Genomic DNA, 25,361 nt, shown 5'->3' on the forward strand with positions numbered 1-25,361 from the left:
AAGTACCTAATAGATATTGTGATATGATTAATTTGGAATTTATTATAGGTACCTATTAAAGGTAAATTTTTTTTTAATACCATAGACTATACATATAATATTGTCGTATATTGTAGACAGTCGTCACTGTAATATTATTTAATGTAAACATATTACATGTAGAAATAAACTTAGCAATTTAGATATTAATATAGGTCAATGAAGCAAGATGTGCTGAGGCAGCAAAAACTATTTTACCATATAACACCGCCGTACGCGCAGGCACTGGGAGTTCCCGTTGTCGCTGAGTGAGTCGGCGAGAACGGGCTACGGCGGTCTGAATTCGCGAAGTGTTTAATTTATGTTTGTTTTAAAATTCAATAATAGTGTTTCTGACCAATAAAACCCGAGTTGAGTATTATTTCTAAGTCTTCTTTGTCCTTACCTTTGAATATTGGAACAGTGCTCAGACCCACACACCTATAGTCAATGAGGTTTATTACAAACTGAACAGTGCTCTGGTTGTGGCGCCCTAATAGTCATTCCAATTTAGGGAACGGACGTAAGATCGACTAAACGCATACCATCGTACCTCAAAAGCTAACAGTGCATTAATCTGAATTTATTCTAGAGATAGTCATTAGCTTAGAGTGTACGGATGTAAGGCATATAGTTGGTTCATCGCGTATTATCCAATACGGGTGATACCACAATATTATGACTTATACCTAGACTGACATTGACATACCGTCTCCGCTCAGAATCGTTTTTCTTATACAATGATATTATATCATTGAATTCAAATTTAATACCATCCATTATACAGTGACCCACTTGTTGTCTACTGTACAGCAGAGCGACATCCACTTACCCACGTTTTTTAATTATTAATTAATAAAATGTTAATTACCAACCATTCAAAAACTGACAAAAACTAGTTATGAAAAAAATTATTCTAATAGTATTCGAATACTTTTTAAAGTACAAGAACTGCTAATACTTATACTGCTGTCTTATACTATAATATTTGGATTGTGTAGTATATTTGGATTTATCGATAAATTAAAACTTTTAAGAAAAAAAACTCCTGTTCTATATTATGCTGCGATGATAATAATAGATTTATAACGTTTTTCCTATATTTCACCCTTTATAAATTCGTTTTATATAAATATATAATGGGTAATGTATTATATTAAATTAAAATACTATCCATCTATATTAAATATTATTATGTATATGGATAATTATTAGGGACACAGTAAAAGCGCGAAAGTATAAAGTATCTGTCCAAGAGAGTTGCATAAAACATACGCATCTCACCTATTCTTGTCTATAAACAGGTGCGGAAACAACCGCGTGGACACTTCTCGACAGCGTATACTATTGTCCGGTATCGGCGCTATTATTGGTCGGCACTCTCCATTCTCTCATCTCTTTTCTATGCTGCGAGGTTTCGAAATAATATTATAATACACGCGATAATACGAAAGCGGCCGGCGCGGAGGACATACGTCGGTAGTTGGGTGGAAGGGGGGGGGAGGGTTGACGCGACCGTTTATCTCCGAGAATAACTGGCATTTTTGAAAGTCGAAACCTTTATTGCATAATACAACCCCACACTGTCGGCACTCGCCGCAGTGGCACGCCGAGGTCGGATGCGGAGGAAGAATCGTTCCCCGCAACCTTCGCGGGCGTATATAATAAATACCCTTTCGTATCACGTTATATTATATATTATGGATTTACGCGGTGCCGGTGGTGGTGATGTGCCTGCAGCTATAGCTCGTGTATACTGTACACTTACAAACATATTATACGCACACACCTAACACTGACACGTGGACGCACACATTAATCTCGAATATTTCAATTCGACTAGACGTGACGAACGTGGTTATTATTTTATTAATGTCCGAGCGCACGCTCTGCCGACATACACGAGATATTATGGCCGTGCATGTTTATGAAATATGCTGCGGCGTCACTAAATAAATATATATATAGGTACATATACGCAAGGCTGGGCATTAACGAGTTAAAAAGTTAAAGTTAAGTTAACAAGTTAATTTTATATTAACTTTTTAACTTAACTAGTTAATTTTGTCTTTTCATTAACTTAACTGTTAACTTACTAAATTTCTTTTTTAATTAATGTGAAATTAACGAGTTAATTTTTCATTTTAAGAAGTAAGTTAAGTTAATTTATTTTGTTTTTAATTTTATCATATTTCACTACTTTAGTACCTATATTTCGTTTTCATGTCAAAAAATATTTACCGTGAATTGTTTAAAGTAAAAAATGTATATAATTCGAATTTAACTAATATGGAAACACTGTATAAAATATAAACACTATAGTCTATAATTTAGTTTTGGGTTGGAAAAAATTAAGTATGTTAGCGTTGTATAAACAAATTAACTTTTTTTTAACTTAATAAAAAGTTAACAAAAATTGTGTACTAACTTTTAACTTAACTGAGTTAACCTATAGTTAAATTAACTTTTAACTTTTAACTTTTTGTTATTGGTGCATATTAACTTAACTTAACTGAGTTAAAAAAAATCATTAACTTGCCCAGCCTTGCATATACGTACAGAGGTGGAACTAAGATTTTTTACGCCCGGGGAAAATATTAAAATTACGCCCAATCATAGACCAAGACTGAAAATAATAATATACCTATCATTCCCTACATTTGTTTTCAAATAAATGGAATTAAAATTACAAACATACTTTACACACTAAATACTTATTAACTTTTAAACACATAATAATGTTAACTAAAAAGTTAAAACATTTGAACTTTAGAAAAAAAATTGTGACTACAGGTTTTTAATATTTTTCATTTGCCTTTGAAAACATGTATTTGGAGCCTTCTATTAAATTTTCAAGATTTTTACCCAACAAATAAAATTTTATTGATATTTATAGAAAAAAATGAGGGTAAGTGTATGTCGCTCTGCTGTACAGTGGATTACAAGTGGGTCACTGTATAATGGATGGTATTAAATTTGAATTCAATGATATATTATCATTGTATAAGAAAAATGATTCTGAGCGGAGACGGTTTGTCAGTGGGGATATTTTATATTATATTTATATTGTTATTACTTATTATTAGCCGGTTAATTGAATTATGATATTATACAATCGCAATAAAATAACTAAAATAGTTATTCTAGGTATTTTAATATGTATTTTCGTCCAAATTTGAACTTAAAATGAGTATAAAAATAAACTGTGCTTATGTGTTTTTAGATTTTTTGGTAACAGAATTAATTACTTACGTGGAATCTTGTTTTAAATTTTCAATCCTTAGATATAAAAGTTGACCTTTTTATAAATTGTTAACTACAAAATAATTATTGAATCTTAAATTTGATAAATTTTGTCAAAATTCGATCTTTAAATACTTATAAAAAAAAATTGTGCCTATGTATTTTTAAAATTTTTCAACTGCTATTGTAACAATATATCAGAAATCTTGCATTAAATTTTCACGCTTTTTTACCCAACAAACAAAATTTTATTGATATTCATAGAAAAAAAAACTAAACAAATTGAAAACTGACAATGTCCGTAAACAGCTCAAAAAAAGACAAAATATTTTCAAAATTGTATGGTGTATAAAAAATGAAATTATTAACATTCAGTGAAATTTTCAAGTACCTACAGTCATTCGTTTTTTAATTACAACAAAATAAGAAAATCGTTACGTGAGAAATCGAGTGAATATCGAATGTTGTAATAATATGAATTTCAAACACTCATAAAAATTTAATTTGACTTTCTTGTAGACATTTTTTTTTTGATAAAGATAGACAATATTATGAAGAATCTTGTATTACATTTTCAAATCTTAGATTTAAAAAGAAAAATTTTTACGAATTCTTAACTAAACATAATTTGTTAATTTTGGGAAATTAAACAATTTATAAAATAAATAAGGAAAAAAAGACAAATTAAATCTTTTTTTTAAACATAAACAAATGTAGAACGATCTTGGTAAATATTATAAGCAGATATAATACATCGTACGTTGATTGATAATCTTATAAGTTATTGTGTAGGTATCAGACTTTTCAACAAAACATCAAAAAATTCCTTTATATTTTCACACTTTCACTCAGAATCTTAATAATTATAGTAGGTACATACTGACAGCAGCATATCAATTACCAGTATACTTATTAGTTATTTTGTATTGGCGATCAAAAGCTTATCAATTTACAGGCCAGCGGGGGTTGGTCTGAAACGGGCCAGACGGAAAAATAACACATAAATAATACACAGCGCTCCCGTTTCAGCTTATCAGTTTGATACGCTTTTGATCGCCAATACTTATACGAATTTACCTATTCATAATCTTACCTTTAACTAAAAATATGATGTACTATACTGATTAGTGGATATTCCGCTTGGTCGGTCACGTTTTCAAATGGCAAATGACAGAATTATCACTGTGGATTGTGGTAATTAATTGTTTGCTATTTTTGTCCGCGTCGTCGCCGTGCGTCGACGAAATCGTTCATATTAATTAATATATTTATATTTACGATTGAATCAACAATAAAATATACAATCATTTATATTTAATTTGTATTATTAGTCTGTCTCTATAATCTATATTATGTACAATGTACTGTCGACCGCCGACGCACGCCGATCGCGCAGCTACGCGATCTAATAATAGAATGACGAATAATTATTTTACGCCATAATAGATAATTTTATTTTTGTTTTTCATTATTATTTGAAATAAAAATATTTTCTTACTTCTAAAACCAATCATTAATATAAAGACCCACAAAAAAATTACGCCCACTAAAATTTTACGCCCGGGGATCAATCCCCAGCTACCTCCCCCCCTAGTTCCGCCACTGTATACGTATATATTACATACAGAGTGATTCATACCAAGCATGGTCATCGATCACATAGAATAATAATATAATAGTGCATTAAGTTTGAATAATTCCGATTTTTGCATTTTTTCCAAGCGGGCATAGGTACAATACCATATTTTCGAATAATAAGTAGGTATGTATAGGTTAGCTTAGCTTTGTTATACCACGAAGGAGCATCATTATAGGTCTATAGCGAATTTAAAATTATTATTGTGAACAATATCAATTGAATAAGCGTTTTATGATTTTTTTGGAAATTAACAATGTTTAATGAATACAGCTATACTGGGACAAATATTAAATATATTGTATACTTTATGTAAAATCATTGCCCCTTCCCTCATATTCATGTCTATAATTATACTATTATTGTATATGGACTATCAGAGGCATATTTATATGCAGACCTCATAAGCACGTGTCTACAGTGGCAAATTTTTCAAGGGATTTAATTTTTTTTCGTTTTTGATGGTATCGCATATTGACTCAGTGATAGACTTATTAGTTATTAGTTACTTATTCTTTTCCTGTTATTATAAAATATAATATATTATATATAGCCACAACTAATTGCCACAACAGCCAACAAGAAATGTATTAGGTATTTTTTAAGTTTTTTATCACCGTCATAGACCTATATAAACTAATGTACAGCACACTCCACTCCGCCCTGTCCACAGTACTTGGAAGTAGTGAAGGCGGAGTACATTAAAATATTTTGTTTGTTTTCTCGCTCTCTCTATATTGTACACCTGACGTCTCTCTCTAAGCGCTGTCCATTAGTTTATAGGTCCATGATTGCCGTCTATCAGGAGTATTCATGCCAGTATAATCTAATAATATCAACATTCGGCGCTGCGGTTCTATGAATATTTTGTTGACAAATCTGCAGTATGTGGTATGTGCCCTGTGACCGTACTGCAAAGTGCCGAGTGCGTACCGCTACAGCTGTGTCGCTTTTACTCGTACCTATGTTGTAATTTTTTTTATAAAATATATCCTATTTATTTTATGAATATGAGTACGAATAGAAATGGTTAAGTGGTGATCAATACAAAACAATTTCCCAATTAAAAAGTGAAATGATGCAAAATGTTTTAAATAAAACAAAAAATTGACTGATTTTTTTAAAAATCCAACTTTTAATTCTGGTGGTTGTAGTAGTAATAGTAACACTATGGAGATAAATATGAAAAAAAAACAGATGCTCAGGTTAGTGACAGTGAAACAATTATAAGTTTATCTGTTGAAGCGGACAATATTGAACCTGATGGTAGTTGTGGATCAAATGAGTTAACTAATATGATAGTAAATGAAACCATTTTGGAGACAAACCCAGCTAAACGGGATATTAACGACGAATTTCGCGACTATGTTGCAAATACTGATTTTAATCAAATCAAAATACGACAAACTAAACAAACAAACTTAAATTTTATTTTATCGTATTTAAGGGCGGTTATTTTCCACAGGCCTACAAGTGGTAGATATATAAATACGCCTCTGTGGACTATTATATCCCTAGTCCATAAAAAAATTAGTCAGAAACTACTCGTTTCAATTTAAACTTAAATATTAGGTATATCAATACATTTTCAAACAATTATCTGCGTTAAACGTTTACCGTAAAAATAGTTTTTTTTTCGCAACAGGACATTACTTAAGTGCATATTTGCACAAAATATATGAGTTTTTGAAAGTATGACCTTTATATACTTATATATAGGTGCTTATACAATATTATTACACATACGCATAATGATATACGATTAAGGAATAAGCGGGGAGTGAACATGTTTGGTGAATCACGCTGTATATAATTTAAATATGACGTGTATAGGTTATTACTGTTTTATTTATGCGTGCATTTATTTTTTATTGCGTTTCGGTCATTATTTCAATGGACAGTGTGTTCATCCGCTGCCCACACTGAATCCAAACAACCTCCCAACGGGCTCCCAACTCCCCACCCACCGTTCACCGCTGTCTTCTGTCAGCCAAATTTTACGACCCTTCGCATCAAGCTCCGGGAAAACAACCACTGCACCGCCACCGCGGAGGTCGAAATGTTTGCATTGGACCATGTTGACGGACAAGGGATTAATGAAAATTATTAGGTGGACAAGGCCGTTTATTCAAACTATTAAACATCCACATTGCAATAACAATATATGTATATACTTGCATATATACAATAAGTGTCCAATACATACATTTGATTATGTGTGGTCACATACTCATATTATATAATATAATATATATTTTTTAAACAGTTTTATTAACGCTCTTTTGTCTTTTTACGCACGCGCTAATAATATACTCTCGGCACTTATTATGGACTAATGGGTTTTCTCGAAATTATAATCCCGACATTTGTATAGGTACATTTAAACCAGAGTAATTAAATATACTGTTCATTGATACCTAGACAATCTTTTCAAAACATTCCTGATGACTTCTGTTCGACTGATCTCAATAAATAATTTATAATTTAGATATTTTATCAGACATTGATTGCTGAAAATATAATTTAAAAACATTATTTAGAGTATAAAGTATAAACTGACATATTTTGTTCGACAAGCAATAGAATTATTACAGTAATCGCATAAGATTAAGGTTTCACGTAATTTTGTCACTGGTATTGGTTTTTGACGTCATTCAAAAGGGTATTGTAATTGCAATTGTATCAAGTATCAACCCTTCGCACGTGTATATGTGTTCTCATAATAATATAATAATATATATAACTGTGCGGTAGGTAACTGATGTTGATTTACAAACACAGTATTTAATGGTGACAAATATTACTTACAAGAATAGCTGTGTCAACACATATGATATAAACGTTCATTTGTCCACTGTGTTTCTATACCTAAATAATAGACGACCAATGTATACGATGTAATATTTACATTACGAATACGCAGATTAAATGCATAATGTGGAAACTAGATCAAAATGTCTGTGTGAAAGACTTTTATATTTTTTGTAATTTATCAGTTTAAATAGAAGTTGTGCTAAAAATTATATACTTACCGGTATTTTATTAATTTAAAACAGTTATTTTATCGTGATCATCTGATATTTATGTGTTATAAACACAGCTTTTAGTTTTTACAGATAATTAATGTATACATTATTATTTTTTATACCTACATAAAATGATTAATTTTTTTTAACTATGTATGTAGAAAGAGTTTTGTCGATTACAACAAATTATTTTAATGATTTTACAGTTTCATAATTAATATCTTTAATCTTTATTATTCAATTTGATTATCAATATAGGCACATAAAATAATTATATGATGTAATTGTATAATTCTCAAGAAAAAAAAAGTTAAATTTAAATTTTTTAAACATAGCATTTTGGTCGTAACCAATGTATTATTATTTACACAATAATTAATATTATTTATATACTATAACGTATATATTCTGAATTCTGTTGCCCACGTAAGTTAAAATGTTAAATAAATAGTAAATTATCATAACGTTATCCAAATTATTCACATTATAATGTATAGGTATAGAATGTGTAAGAAGTAACATCCAACAATATTATTGCAAGTTGCAACTAATGTAGGTACCTAGTATGAATATTTCAGTCATAACTTTTTTTAGTTTTCACTTTATTTTAGATAATATTTATTTTAAAAATAAAGTATAAAATTATCGTTCAATAACTGTAAATAATCAATAAAATGAAAACGATTATTGAATGAAAATTTGTATAAATATAAATAAAAATATATTTAATTCAAAACTCGCAGTAGCATTCACCCTTCTTCTCAATAATTTCCAATATTTCAACCCCATTCAATCATTTATGTTCATGGAACCAACAACATTAATCTCTAGAAATTAAAATATTTAGCTGTAATACTGCTTTAGTACAATTCATTATTTTAACAATTATATTTTTGTCCATAATAATAAGATTAATTATTAAATATTAATAACACAATATAATATCTTAAACACGGTTAATTCAATTCGTGAAATAATATTTTATCAGTATAATGAACTAAGTCAAAAATATATTTTCTTTTATTTATTTATAAATATATTGAAATAAAAAACAAAATAATTAATTAAAAAAAAAAGAATAAATTGCATAGGCACAACATCTGAACTAAAATATCATAACAAAAAACTCAAATACCAAACAAACTAATTTCATTTAATCAACAAAGTATGAAAATCAAATGCATTTTCTGCAGGAAAAGACAAACTGCTTTTTATCTTAGTTAATTAAAAGTATATTCATTATTATGATTGTTAACATTACCAACGCTGTACAACTCCATTTATTATTTTATTACAAGTTTTCTTATTTCGACATTAGCTATAACGTATATATTATAATAGGTTAGGTTAGGTAGCTATACCAGATACCTACTAAAAAATAAACAATTTAACCTTAATATATAACTTGCATTGAAAACTTAATTAAGTGATCTCGTAGAAGACAGTGTTTGTAAAATAGTATACTTAAAAAGTATTAAATGTGTCAAAAATAAGTTTTGGATCAATTAATGTGCAACCCAAAGTACAATTCTGAATGCTCGTTTGGTATCGATTATAGAAAATAACAAATAGCACATTCGTGTTGGAATAGCATTTTAGTTTTCTCGAAGGATTTCTTATTACCTAATAAGATCATAGGATATTATGTTAGTATTGAGTAAAATCTAAACACAAATGTTTAAAACGTATAACGATTTAAGACCCCTAGTCACTATAAATTACCCAATTTAAACTTAATTCCATTTGTGCAATTATTTGTTCGACTTTGTTCTATTACAGTTTTTAGGTTTTTAACAGACATTGAAAACAAACTTTTTTTACGAGCAAACCATTCAATTACCGTGAAGAATATATACGACACAAACGAGTGCCTTATATTGATCTTTATTCGATTAAACGGAAGTTGATTAGTTTTTTTTTTTTTTAACGGAATTCATTCACTGTCTGTAAAACCAATTGTTTAGTATGATTTCCAAGGAGTATGAATAATTTGCGTAGTATTGATTTCCGCCGACTTTTTTTTAGCGTTTAAAACACATTTCACGTATCGCCGAATTTTTATACGGGCTTTTCGACCTAGGGATAACTTGTATTTATGCGGAATTAAAATCTAAAACAATCCCAGCCTAACTGGTGCATATTTTCTCGTGTACTCACACATTTTTATGACGACACACATTTTTTCCCTCTCTCTCGCCCGGTGTCCAATATTACTTCTAGTTCGTTAGATGTTCAGTGCTCAACGAACTGTGTTCTGTTTATTTATTTTTGCTTTCCGTCTGTGACTCTTTGAAATCGCAAAGATGATTATGATTTGGAGAAAAATAAAACATTTTTTTAATAACAATAACACAATGATAATTATTTTAATGATGTTTTTCAGGATGGGCGATAGGAAATGACGAACGCAACTGGAAGTATCGATTATCTATTTACTATGTAAAACAATTTGATACAGGCTCATTTACTTGCACTACATCACGTGGCATTAACAATACTATAACACTACAAGTTTCAGGTAAGCTTTGGCATAATATACACAATATAATGACAGAAGAATTATTTTATCCTTTTTTTTTAAGAATTAATGCACTAGAATAACTATTTTCAAATGAATCAAATAGTTTTTAAAAAATATTGTTTTAATAAAAATACTTGTTTTTCGAAAAAATAACAATACAAACTAAGGAATATTATATACATTTTAATTTTAGTTGGACTACTTCCAACGACATAGACAGCCTACGCTAGTGGTAGGACCATTAAATTATTGTCAACGATATTAATTAAAGATGAAATAATATTAAAATATTGAAAAATATTGTGTTCAATACAATTCAAAATTTTACAATCACACATATACAATAAGTTAGAACGAAATAGCCATTATATTTCAAATGCGTGTAGTATGCATAAGTTTAATAAACAACAAAACAACAAATTAATATAGTACAATGTTAAATAAATGTCTAAGACAATTTATTGTACAATAATAAAATAAAATTTAAACTCAAAATGATTACGCTCGATTGACTAGATAATAATCAATTAAAAATATTACATGCACTAAGTTTTGATTATATTAAGGATTTAATGTAATAAATCTTAAAAACTTGAATATTTTTTACCTTTCTTTCAAGATTAATGCTATAATAGGTATAACGCGCATAATCATTACAATAAAATATTTAATAGCCTATACAATTAAAGAGTGTTTAATAATTTCTGTAACAGCATAATGTATGTTTATATAATATTATAATTTTTTGATAAATGTATACAATTGACTGAATTTCAATAACTACTTATTGAAGTTCTTGTTATCTTATTAATCAACATTATAATATGTATCAGGGTATATATAACGATACATTATAGTGGTTAATTATTATGATAAACAGATCATTTGAGGTATAACTTGACCTTTTAAACTGTAATGATATGCTCACATATCATTATAATAAATAAACTAAAATCTTACAGAATAATAAATAACGGCCAGACTGTCGTTCGTATAAATCGGGCATCCCTAACAAAACTATTGTCACCGACAAAAAGGTCTTTGCCGCCGAAGAAAAATCTAGTTCGGGGAAGTACAAAAACCTTTGACAAAACCGCCTATCACTCTCTGGTAGACATATCCGTGTCGTCTCTTAAATCAGTGCATGAGCACCAGCCACCGAGTAACAACCTCTCAAAATATCAATACCGATTTCAACGAGCGACAACTGGACTTCTTATGTTAAGCCAAAATCAGTGCGTTTTTTATTTCGCTTTGTATATTTGAAGTATTACTTTGTGTCACCTAAAACCTAAAACTCTTCCAACATAATTTACGAACAACTGCGAATCAGGTAATGCATTTAATATAATATTTTATATTGATTGCAGTATTAATTTATACGTGCTTTTTACATAAATTATATTGTACGGTGTATTTGATCTAATTCTCGATTATACGATCTCGAGAGCCCTCCGAACACCTGGTGGAAGGTAATAGCTTAATTTTACTATTTCAACATCTGAATTAAATATAACTATCGACAGGAGTCGTCTTTATATTTATTCTTATTTTTAAGTTATTACAAAACTAAACTGATGTTTTATTTAGGTAATTTAAAATACAAAATATATACAATGTATTCACAATAAACATACTTTGAGGGTGATTAGACCATAGTTAGTTATTTAGACATAGGTAAACGAATAAATTAAATGTTTTTGACAAAATCGATTTTGGTTTTTGGTGTAACCCTAAAAGAAAATAAATGACTGTAGATACGAGACATTTTCACTGCATGTTTATATTAGCATTTTCTATACACTATACAACTTTCAAAATATTTTGACATGCTTTGAGCTGTTTAAAGACATTTTAAGTTTACAATTATTTTAGTGTTTTTTTTTTTTGAATATAAATGTCAATAATATTTTATTCGTTGGGTCAAAAAGCTTCAAGATTAAATACAATACCCCTAAAATACTAATTACTAATATATTGTTACAGTGGCAGTTGAAAATATTGAAAATACATAATCAATATTTTTTTTTTATAAGCATTTTAATTCAAATGTTGACAAAATACGTAAAAATCACGACAATGGGCAAATTATTTTGAGTTAAAAATTCATAAAAATTCTTTTTAAATCTAAGATTTGAAAATTTATTACAAGGTTTTTCATAAGTTTGTCCACTTAATAAAAAAAAATGACTACAAGCAAATCAAATTAAATTTTTATGAGCGTTTGAAGTCATATTTTTACAAGAATGTATATTGGATATTTACTCGATTTCTTATGTAGCAATATTGTTAATTTGTTGTAATTATAACGAAGAACTGTAGATGCATTAAAATTCCACTGAAAGTTTATATTTTCATTTTTATACACCATAACATTTTGAAAATATTTTGACTCTTTTTAAGCTGTTTATAGACATAGTGAGTTTTCAATTTTTTTTAACTTTCTTTTCTACAGATATCAATAAAATTGAATTTGTTTGGTCAAAAATCGTGAAAAATTAATACAATAAACTCTTGATATTATGTTATTATTATACCTAGCAGTTTAAAAATATTTAAAATTTAAAAATTATTTTATAGTTAAAAATATATAAAATGTTAAACTTTATAGCTAAGGATTGAAAATTGAAAACAAGATTCCACGTAAATAAGTAAATAAATTACAGTGACCTACTTATAACTTGCCGTACAGCAGAGCGACACTCACTTGCTCACCTTTTTTTAAATGCATTTTTCTTTTATGTTATCAGATCTCTACTATACTAGATTCTCCTAAGGAGACGTGATACCCGCATGTGTCGTCTCCGTCTTACAAGTGCGTAACATAGCAAATTCTGATGTATAGATGTATAAAAAAAATACAATTTTAAAAATACTCATAACTCGCGTTAAAATTAAAATATACTAAAAAGCATATGAGGTTACCTAGATAATAATCTTATCTTTAGATTTTATGAGAGGTCAGTTCACTCTAATTTTTAAATTAATGGAGCTACACGTGTTCTGCTGAGCGTAAAATTTGCTATGTTACGAACTTGTAAGACGAAGACACCACATGCGGGTATCACGTCCTCTTAAGCCTTTTTGGTGGATTTCCTGAGATATTGTTGGAGTTTTAAGTTAAAATATCACTGGTTAGACCTTTGTCTAATGTCAAACCAAAATATCGGACACCGGAGATCAATGGAATAATATCATTGTTTAGAAAAACTGGAGTAACTATACCTTTTCTAAGACTAAAATTAATACAAGAAGACCTTTCATTATTTTTTTTTTTTAATTTTCAATTTAGATTACCGCAACTCTACATTATTCAAATGATTTTTTAGCCATTGTAGGTGTTTACTGGAAGTTAATATGACTGCATAAGAAGTAAAAATGTTTTTGTCATCGATGAATTGGGTTTAAACATTAATTATTGGCTAGTCTAATGCATTGATGTTCTATAGGATGGGAGACGAAATCATACCTTAGAGGACGTCAGATATAATAGGAAATAAGTTTGAGAGTTCAGACTTTACCTCTGTTTTATTTTTATAAATTTATTTTTTATGGTTAGTTTGCTAATTGAAATATGAATACTCTAATAATTGAACAATAACTTATAAATACCATCATACACTTCATTATACATAATATATTATTAATTTAAGTTACATTATTGATCGATGTTTTATATTTAATACTCATCGTTTATACTAGTATATTTTATACTAAATAACGTAATACGCAAAATGTTAAACGTTCGATTTAGAATATTATTAAGTAATTGCATAAAAAAGTTTTGAAATAAAACTATTACGTTACAAGTTTAAACTTTTGTTATAATTTATAAACCTCACTGCTCTTTATAAAATAAACTTAATTTTCTTTGTAAGATCAAAATATAAAACGCGTGGACGGTTTATACTTAACATACTCACGGGATTACAAGTAAGTGATAAATGAATTGTACAGCCTACAGGGATATACCGTAAACGAGACACGAATAATAATTTAAGTGGCTCCAAATGAAAAATATCAAATTTGCATTTAAGTTTTAACCAAAAATATTTCAAGAACAACATTTTGGTTTCCGTATTTTAAAATATTATTTTCTTTCATATTATTATTAACAATAATAATAATAATAATTGAGCTGAGCTGAGCTCAATTAATTATATACTAACAATATTATAACATGTGAATGGTCATTGTTAATTGAATTAATATTATAAGAATGATGGTATTAAAAATAACTTTCTTAAAAGGTGATTGTGTTAAGCGTTAGTGAACATCATGATAAAACCAAAATTAGAAAATTATACATAAGTTACCTTAGTTACATTAATACTATTATAATCTAAAAATAAATTTTTGACATGGAAATAAAATCAGAAATTAAACGAATTAAGGTAGTAAATTAATGTTATCTAAATAGTAGGTAAAATATTTAAATCTTTACTCCAAGTAATTAATAGCAAGGCAAAAAGTAATTTTACCTAAGGGCTCAGACGCAATAGTAGTAAGAATAATGTAATTAGAAAATGTATAAACTAAGTTAATTTTACTAATGAATATAAGAACAAAAAATTATGATTATTGTTATTATTATTTTTTTTTCTTTATTGAGACTAAGATAATGACGTATTTGACAAGTCCCAATGAATCGTGGAGGTGCTGTAGATTATTTAATTTTGTCGTGTAATCTTGAGTAGCTCTGCATTCTGTGAACATAATATACTCGTCTCTGTAACATACATTTTGTTCTTCTTTATTCATTAGGTGACATATGTTCCTTATGTTGTCCTATATGCACTCGTGGTTTAAATCAAAATTGGGTGATAATTTTGATTTATCTGAATTAGATGGTTATGATGGTCTTTTTCTTTTCCATTTAATTTTTAATTTGTTCTAGGTAAACGAGTTAATTTATGTCTTTATTTGATAAACTCCACAGCGACATAATTTATTAATGTTAATAATACCGAACCGAACCGATATTCACTTTTATTTTCCATAATTATTTATAAAATGTATGTCTCCTGCATGGCAAATTCATAAATAGTGTCCATGACATGTCTAGTACATAGATATGGTGTTACATCATATCCGTGCTTCATTCTGTAGTGAACATTATTATTCACCAAATATTATCTCACGAATTTTTTATTATTACTATTATTATTATTGTATTTTAACATCTATAAGCTCATTATAGTGTATTTATTATGTTTATTTTAGTTAGAAAATTCACAAATTTTCTCCGTTGAGAGCTTTTATCGACAGGTTACTGAAAATAACATATATTTTGTTTTACTGGGCAACTTAAATTATTTATTGAGTTGTTAGGTCAACTTGACATTTATTTGATTTGAGTGGAGGATATTTTTTGATTAAGAATGAAAGGGTTAATGTGGTTAATGACCGATTCTCGCCCTTGCTATTTTGATTTGTAACTTCTTTTGGAAATATTGAGGAATTTATATATAGCCATTTATCAATAATTTTTTTTTAGCCATTTTGACTTTTGAGTTTATTGATGAATGGAATAGAATTTCAATACCCAGATTCGCTAATCAATCATCGATTTTTGGTTGTTGGGTTGTCTAATGACATTGACTAGCATTTCAGTGATTGTTATTGGGTAAAAGATTGTTCTAGTCACAAGAACAACCATGTAATATACCAGTTATACCTACGTGTGATGATACTGACATTAATTCTATATTCTTTTCGGTTGAGTTTAATTAATTTTGAATATTTTGAGTAATTTAATTTTCCGATAAAGGATTTTGAAGCTCCGGAAAAGCGAGTGAGTTTTTGACTTGTTTATGGTTAAGCAGTGCAATTTGGAAAAAATAAAAGGTAGATGCAAAAGTACAAAAAAAATACGCATGCTTCAATTTTTAAATGGCTTATTTATTAGGACATAATATATAAACGAGGTGTGTATAAATATTTTTAAAAAGAAGTGGGACTCCACCCCTTACGCAATTTCTCAATTTCAAGTACTATATATGATAAGTGTACATTTAATTTATTCTTGTTCGTTAATTTTACTGGTTCGTAGCTGACCTAGTATTCTACTGGGGATATGCTAATTTCCGGAGTAAGTTTGAGCTGAATAGTGTGGTTTCTTAAATAACACTATAACTGTGTCAATTATTATGGTGCATCAGTATATATTTTTATTTTAAGTTGCAAAATAATTCTAGGATAATTGTATAACCAAGAAGTAATAACTTTTGGATTTGTTTCGTGTTTGTCGTACCTACGTTAATAACCTACTCAAGGTATTGAGTTTTTCTTCGCAATGCCAAAATAGATATTTTTAAAATCTCCTTATTGTCTCATAAAAAACATTTGACGCGGGACTAAAAAACTACATTTAATAATGAACTTAATACAATTTCGTATGGCATAATTAATTCTACACAAACTTTGTATTGACAAAATGATTTTCATTCTATGACTCAAACCGATACAGAAATTGTTATATTAACTCTTTAACTACTCAATGGAAAATCGAAAAATATAATAATATAATTTCATTATTATAAAAATTCATATATTTCATTAATAATATCACTACAACAAATTAAAATGTATATCTATATTTTTGTACCACGTGACTAATGAAAACCATACATTAAAATAGCATGGGTACACATACACACATAATATATTTTAAGTTTTGTTGTTGGATTAATAGTATGTGCTAATGACAGGTAATCGTTGGGCTAGTATAAATGGGTTATCACTGATCTATAATAAACTATTGTTTAGCCATCGTGTTCTGTTGTGTTTAACACAAGTATGAACTCATTATAATATTAATACGGTTTAAAATGATTATTAAAATAATACGTTTGGTTAAATATCGGTATATATTATTATAAAAATGTATAGATTGTTATCAGTGGCAGACTGGCAGGTTTTACTGTTAATAAATAATGTTAATTTTAACCAAGAACTTTAATCTAATAAAAATATAAGCAATCATACATATGTAATAGGAATGATTGAATATATAAAATATAGATTGTGTGCAAAATTAAAGTGTGATTGAATTAGAAAGAGAGAGTTAAATAAGTAGGTACAAAAAGTAAAAAATTGCAAAATAATAGTTTTAGTATAGTTACCAGGGGTACATGTGAAATTAGATATATTTAAATGTAAATGAAGAATTTATTTATTCCGGCTAAAATTGAATATAATGTTTATGGAAGATCGTATAACTTTTCTATTTTTAAATTATTTCATAATACAAAGTATTATTTGTTATGACATCAAAAAAACTCTCTATCAGACGATGTTATAACGTTATTTTCTTTTTGTATACACAAACATTGTGGACAATATAACTAATTATAAATATAAGTATAAAAATGTATTCTTCTCTTTAATCACCTTATATCATGATTCAGATATAATTAGGTAACGGTCCAGTTTTTGGTTATTCAGTTTTATCAGTTCTTAAGGAACTGATAAAACCGGAGATTATCGAATAAAATGTAATTATTTATCAGTAACTGTTGTCATTTTTATACACAATAAATCGATAAATTATATGTTAAGTGGGGTCAATAGTATTATAATATACGTACAAGTTTGTCATAGTAAATTTGTGTATATTATTAATTATGCGCGTATAACAAATTAAAATCTATTTCTTTACGTTTCCGAAAATGGAAGGCATTATTTGTGGAACCAAACTAGTATCGGTATCAATCATTTACCTGTCTGTTGACTATTCTTAGTTATCTAAATTTTGTTTATTTATTATTATCATTATTATTATTATTAATTATTTATTTATTTGTTTGCACTTGCATTTTTCCATTTGAAATATATATTATTCATTGAACAAATAATTTATTGTTACATTTTTTTCTACCTTATCTCTATTCTATAATAAAAAGAATAAAATTTACCACTCCAGTGTTTGAATTCAAAATGTAAGATATATAATTTTCATTTTTCAGAAATTAGCAATAACAATAACTACAATAAGTAATTATATTATATTATTATATTATATTATTTGTATAGTCAAAAAATAGTCATATGTTTTTAAATTAAACTATAAAAAAATAATTTCTTCCGGAGCTAGTATTAATATAAAAGTTTATGAACTATAGGTAGGTAGTATGTTTTTAGTTTGAGGTTTATTTTCAAATCAAAATAATGGTCCATTACTTATTAGGCTAAATTGTTTACAATATTATTTTTACACATATGAAGAATAAGATACCTATAATTATTATATTTCTATAAACCAAACTAAAATTTCAGATATTAACATTTTGTAAGCATGCTATAAAGATCATTGTTATTGAATTTACATTTGTTTACTCATATTATTATTATTATTATTATTATTTTGAATAGATATTCATTGTAAGCCAGTGCCCAGCATGGATCTCAATCCTCATCTCAACTATAGAGCGAGTGGGCATAGGCTTGGTCAGACAACATACTTCAACTGTCCACCTGGATTTTTCCTGAAAGGTTCAGCAAATATCACCTGTCTTCCTTCAGGTTAGTCAATATTATTATGACATAAGCTACTGAGTAGTGGGTACTGCTGTAGAATCTTGCTACTATGATAGCTGAGAAGTAAATCGTGTCGCTAATAAATTGTCTTTTTCTCGTTAAAATATAATACAAGTTATTTAAAATAGTATTTAAATGTTTCTCTGAACACTAAATTGAACAAATTAAATAGATTTTATATGAATAAATCCAATGCTATTTTATGAAATAAAATAGTTCTTAGTGTTTCCAGATTAACTTAATAAAAATAATTTATTGATAAATAACTTCGATGAAAAGAAAAAAGATAAGTCAACAAAGGATTCAAATTTGATACTTTTAAGATAAGTGCATGATTTAATCCTAACTTTTATGTTGCATACTTAGGTAATTGACCTATTGTCATTTATTTTGCAACCTGTAATTTGAACATTTTTCATTTGAAAGTTTCCAAAAAAATATCCTGACCTGTACAACTTTGAACTAACTTTTCTTAATTTATTTGTTTTAAAGTCATGATCTATGTACTTACATTAAAACTGGAAGTGAAGCATATATAACTATATAAGTAATACGAGATTTATTTTTGTATAATATCATAATATTATATAGATTCATCTTATCAGTTATTAAAAGTATAGGTACTTAGAAATAATATTATGCAGATTGTATGCTTGTCTTAAGATAACAAGTTTAAATAGATACCAAATATGTTTAATAAGTAAAATTAAAATATTATTAATGCTTCATTACAACGTGCCAATGTTAAATCGGCTGCATGTTACTTGCGTCCCAAAAAAGGTATATTTTTCAGGAAATAAATTTGACCGGTAACTTGTGTCCCGCAACGGGACGCAAGTCGGCTATATAATTATTATCGATATTATCTACTAAAATCACTAAAATCGATAGTATCGTGTCCCTAAAATCGATAGTTCATAAACTGTACTGTATTTAATAATTTTTTTTAAGCTATGGTAAAAATATGTTGTTCTAAATTGGTCACGATTAATGGTTTTTATATAATTGATAGTTATAAGTTTGGATATCATAAACCTTTAAGCAATAACAATTTTCGATGTAAGTGTACGAATAAAAGCTGTTGATTTGTTATTTGAAACTAGATGTTCATGACAATTTAATAAGTGATCCTACTTCACATACTCCATATCAATAATTGACAATTTACTACTATCATGACAAAATGTAATACATGCATTTTTATATTATTAATATTATTATTACCATAATAAAAATTATTATCATAATATATGTTTTTTTTTATTTAATATACTTCTATATTATAAATTAAAATAAACATCAATGTTATTTTTTTTGTAATTTAAATTTTGCTATCGATTATATCGATATTTTCGGGACGCAATTAGGTTATATAAAAAGGTATACCGGGACGCAAATAAACTATGACTTTTTTTGCAGGGCTTGAAACCGATTGAAATTATTTCGGTTTCGATTTCGATTTTGTATACTGGTTTTTAATTTTTTCGATTTCGGTTTCAATTTTTCAATACCGGTATTAGGAAATTTCGGTTTCGGTTTCGATTTTGTATACCGGTTTCTAAAGTATTTTCAGGGGGCTATGTCGTCTATACAATTATGATTCTTTGTTCAGTATTGTCAATTGTCATATAATTTAGTATTTGCTAGTAACTTTAATTTATATCATTACTATTTATACAGCAACTAATAATTTTACGAATAATGAAATGTTTATCAACAAAATTAATTATGATCTCAATTTTGTATGATTATTAATTATGCGTATTAATGGAATTTACGTATTTAAAAACACGTCAGTTAAAAAAAAATACCGGTTTCCAATTTTTTACGGTTTCGATTTTGAATTTAATACCGTTATCCAATTTTTTTTGGTTTCATTTTTGATTACGGTTTCGGTTTCGATTTTAAAACGGTTTATAACGGTTTCTGAAATCGGTTTTGAAAACGGTTTCAAGCCCTGCTTTTTTGTGCCTTTTTTGAGGGACGCAACTCACCTACTGATAATAATTTTGGACGCAAGTAGTATGCTCCCATTAAATCAATTTTAAAATATTAATTTAATACAAACCCACGTGATGTGCTGTCTCGGCGTTACAATCTACAAAGTATAACATAGCAAATTTTTGTTCAGCAGAACCGATTTTATGTTATTTGTAGGTAAATTCACTATAGTGAATTGATTGTGTCCACAATACAAAATTGGTTCTGCTGACCGAATATTTGCTATGTTAGTATGTTACACGTTTGTAAGATGGAGATATGGAATGTGTGTGTAGCGCCATCTTAAAGAATATAATTGCATTAAATGCCTATAATATTTAAGGGATTTTGTACCACAAATTTCATAATGAGCTACATATATTAAATTGTTTGAGTTTTTAAGAGAATGTCATGTGAGTGCAGTCAATGCGTAGTAAGTTACCTATCATTAGTCAATCCTATCCTGCAGTTCAAATGCACAAACGCACATTTTACTAATCTGTAATCGGCGACTAATATATTTATTATTTACTTATTAATTTTCACTAAAAAGTATGTACTTAGTTATTTTTGCACAGCTTATAAAATAGTTATGACTTGATAAGAAATCTGAAAACATATTTTAATTTTTCATGAAGTTTACTTGATATCGATCATCCCAGTTTTTTAACTTGTATTCTAATTCCAAATTATAACTATATTATTGAAGATTCTTCAGTTATTACATTTAAAAATCAAATTAGAGGGGAAAATCTTATCGCAAGAGTCGTATTATCAAACTCAAGTAAGCTTCTCAAATATGTTTTCAGATGTCTTATCACATAACTCGTTTTATCGGTATTAATTTATGATGGATAAAATATGGGTGGTATGTTTTCTTTATAAATACGTTCGGCATCAAATCCCCTTAAGGCTATTATAATCTTATATCATATATTTAATATGTATAGCTTAAAATGAAAAGGATCTTTCATAACCTTTGAGTATCGTGAACTCTTAGTCTTAGTATGCTACATTGCTACTGGATTAATTAGTTTTGTTGTTGCTGAAGTTTTGAAAGTTCACCAGCTATGGTATCGAAACCTTATTCCCTCATTCAGATTTTAGGGTAGGTGTAAAATGAAAATAGTAATATGTATTTGTATAAGATAAATTATTAGTAAACTAAATAAGTTATTATTAATTGTATTAATTTTGGTTTATTTTAATATTTATTATGGTTTCCAATTTTAATATAGACAATATTATACTTAAAGCAACATAAAATCACAAATTTTATTTAGCTAAGTTTTATCGTTTGTTGACATTTTATCGTGTATTGCTTATACACGTCAACAAAATATACCAAAGATTATACGTTGCTGTCAGGATATACGAGTACCTACATTCCTTAATTTTTTTTCCAACCACAATAAAATAAATATATTTAAACGACCATTATACACCCTAACAATTATAGTGAAATTGTTTTTTCACGATTATTAATTGAAAGTGATTAGCAGTTCTAGAATCTCTAGGGTAAAAAAAACTATCCTTTCCTCCGAGCATAATGGTCAGTAATTAAACTAGGGGACATCCGTGGATTAACGTGGGTCCAAAAGTGTTGGAAAAAAAAATAAAAATAAAAAATCGTTTCAAATTAAATTAGATTTTATCTTCCTTGCAGTATCAATTACTGCACAGAAACGTTGCACAACGTATTCCGTCGAATCTGATAGGCTGTGGAAACTTCCATTTCTCGGTACTATAGAACAGCATTAATGGTTTAATTAAAACAATTATTTCGCTCTGGTTATTGTCATTCTAATGGTATGATTGTAGGAAAAATACACTTTTGACCTCTATAACAATTTATTTGCACTCGCTTTTAAGTTTTACATACCTACAATTTTTTACGCAAATATTTTTATTTTATTTTATTACCAAATGGTTAGCCATAGCCCGAAGTACAGAACAAAATATGGATACACCTACACAAGAAAAATATAAGCTATATAGACATTGTTTACATAATATTAACAGAAAGAAAACGACGGGTCCTCATTAGCAGTCACCATGCACAAGTGCACAACATAGGTCTATTACGAGAATAATTGGTGTTGCATAGGGGTATCAAAAAAAAATAGGTTTTTTTGTAACTGGAAGGTAAAGATTTTGAAATTAAGTTGACTTGATAAATGATAATACAGGACAGTCAATTGAGCCGTTAGGGAATTATAGCATTGAAGCGTATCAATGTATCATCATGTATCGTGTATACATTGATGATGATCGTAAACAATAATAATAATAAAAATACTCAAAAAGTTTCCCTTAAGTTACCTCACTATCTTGATGTCGCAGAACAAAAATAGCGCATACAAAGACGACACCCGTTTTCGTTTACTCGTTCACGCGGCTCGTTAATTATTTAGAAAATCGGACGGGAAATGTTTAAAATGAACTCGGGCTGTGAGTTTAATATGCCCACAACGGTAGCCGTGAGCTCACTCGAAACTTTCAGAAACAATAAGTTTCGACGCTCGAAGCGCGCGGGCACACACACACACACACACACACACACACACACACACACACACACACATGCGTGGCCAGGCTGCGCTACGCTTACTTCGGGACTACCATTTACGATAATATATCTACGGGTATAATACGTAATAATATTATATTAAATTGTTATAATAATTTGTGACACGCTAACACTTGCCACTGAGTGGATCGTTCGCGTGTTCTGATAGCAAAATGTGTTTCTGTTAATTTCAACAGAGCTCCGTACTCGTCGTCAAAAATAGGGGTGAGCCTAACCTAAGATTCCTCAAAAATGATCCCTATCAAAAATATATTCGAATTATTGTTGTTTAGATACCTACCTAACTATAATGTCGGTTTTTTGCAGTACAAAATAATATGTCTTTTACTTTCACATATTTTATCAATGTCAATGGAATTTGTAAGACTAGTTTATATTTGTTTATAATTAATACAAATAACTGATGAATATAATTTATATTTAGAAGGTAGATGCATTATATATCAATAACACTTTACTTTTACAATAACTATAATAATATCATAAATATAACAAAAACAAATTGTTTTACTTAATATTGTATTTTATAAATTAAATGTATTATATAATATAAATTTAATAGTAATATCCAATAATCGTGGGAGGTTATTATAAATACATTAATAATCTCATGAGCCCCATCCCATGAGCATTTTCCCGATTCGCATCACTGTCTCCCCTGAACCTTTTAATATCGTTCCCAACGCTTATGTTAGGTGTATACATTTGTAGCAGCACCAGCAGCCACATTTTGGCCACCAAGCCTTTAAATAAAATTAATACGCACTTCTCATTCTCATTGTGTTTAACGTTTTATTGATGATGCCCACTATATATGGACAATGCGCGGGTTCCATTACTCACGTGCTGTAAACGCTAACAGTTTTTTTATTTTGCTTTTTCTTTTCATTCTGCATATTGTCCTGCACGACATACACTCAAAGAAAACAAAATCTAGGACTATATATGGTGAGCTGTCCACGGATTTTCAGACAATCCAATGTGGCCGTGATATGTTCATGACAAATATCTCTAGTGAATAACTCTCTCTGGTTAAATTTTATCAGGATATAATATTTTACCCCAGTAAAACGTCACTAGAAAATATTTATCGTGAGGTAACAATTTAAAAGGAGGCAATATTCACTAGTGACATTTTATTAATCCTATAGTTACAAAGAAGTAAATACTCACTAGGTACTGCAGTGGCACCCAGACAGATTACCAAGTACTGCAACTGCATGTGCTTTCGAAGTAAATTATTACTGATGTCCCGGGAACGTTTATTTATAAACTATAATAATTAATTTCTATGGACTTTAGTGATTCAATGATTTGTTTAAATATTAAATCACCTAGAGACATTAAAAGCTTTAAAGGGGGGACAAAAGATGCTCATGGACCCATCACATCAATTTTTTGAAATCAGCCATCTCCCCACGTCTCAATATTATAAAAATGTTATCCCATACTTCATGGGGTTCTAAAACGCATGTTTTGTTATCAATCTACAAATCCCTAATACTATCTAAACTTAACTACGGATCATTCATTTGGACAACAGCTAATAAATCGATTACAAAAAAACTAGATACAATTCACAACTCCGGACTTCGTATGTCTATTGGTGCCTATCGCTCTAGTCCAATACCGAGCATCTACAACGTATCATGTACACCTCCTCTCGAAATAAGAAGACTCAAAATAACATTAAATCACGAATTAAAGCTAGCTAACACTCTCCCTTCGCTCGACTTCAATCCAAAATTTAAAATTTTAACAACACTACTCCAGGAGAACAATCTAGTCATCTCCGATTTATTAACTATT

At 28.5% G+C, this 25,361-nt stretch overlaps 1 protein-coding gene across 2 annotated transcripts in view; it reads left to right on the forward strand.

The window, feature by feature from the left end:
* LOC100571236 (locomotion-related protein Hikaru genki) overlaps positions 1–25,361 on the forward strand; it is a 141,036-nt gene that overhangs the window by 75,205 nt on the left and 40,470 nt on the right. For both annotated transcript variants that reach the window (XM_016805155.2, XM_003245120.4), the window contains exons 6-7: positions 10,307–10,441; positions 18,818–18,967. In XM_016805155.2, the coding sequence (XP_016660644.1) occupies positions 10,307–10,441; positions 18,818–18,967 (285 nt within the window). The remainder of the gene's footprint in view (positions 1–10,306; positions 10,442–18,817; positions 18,968–25,361) is intronic.

This window comes from Acyrthosiphon pisum, chromosome A2 (genome assembly GCF_005508785.2).
Source record: "Acyrthosiphon pisum isolate AL4f chromosome A2, pea_aphid_22Mar2018_4r6ur, whole genome shotgun sequence".
NCBI classification, from domain to species: domain Eukaryota; kingdom Metazoa; phylum Arthropoda; class Insecta; order Hemiptera; family Aphididae; genus Acyrthosiphon; species Acyrthosiphon pisum.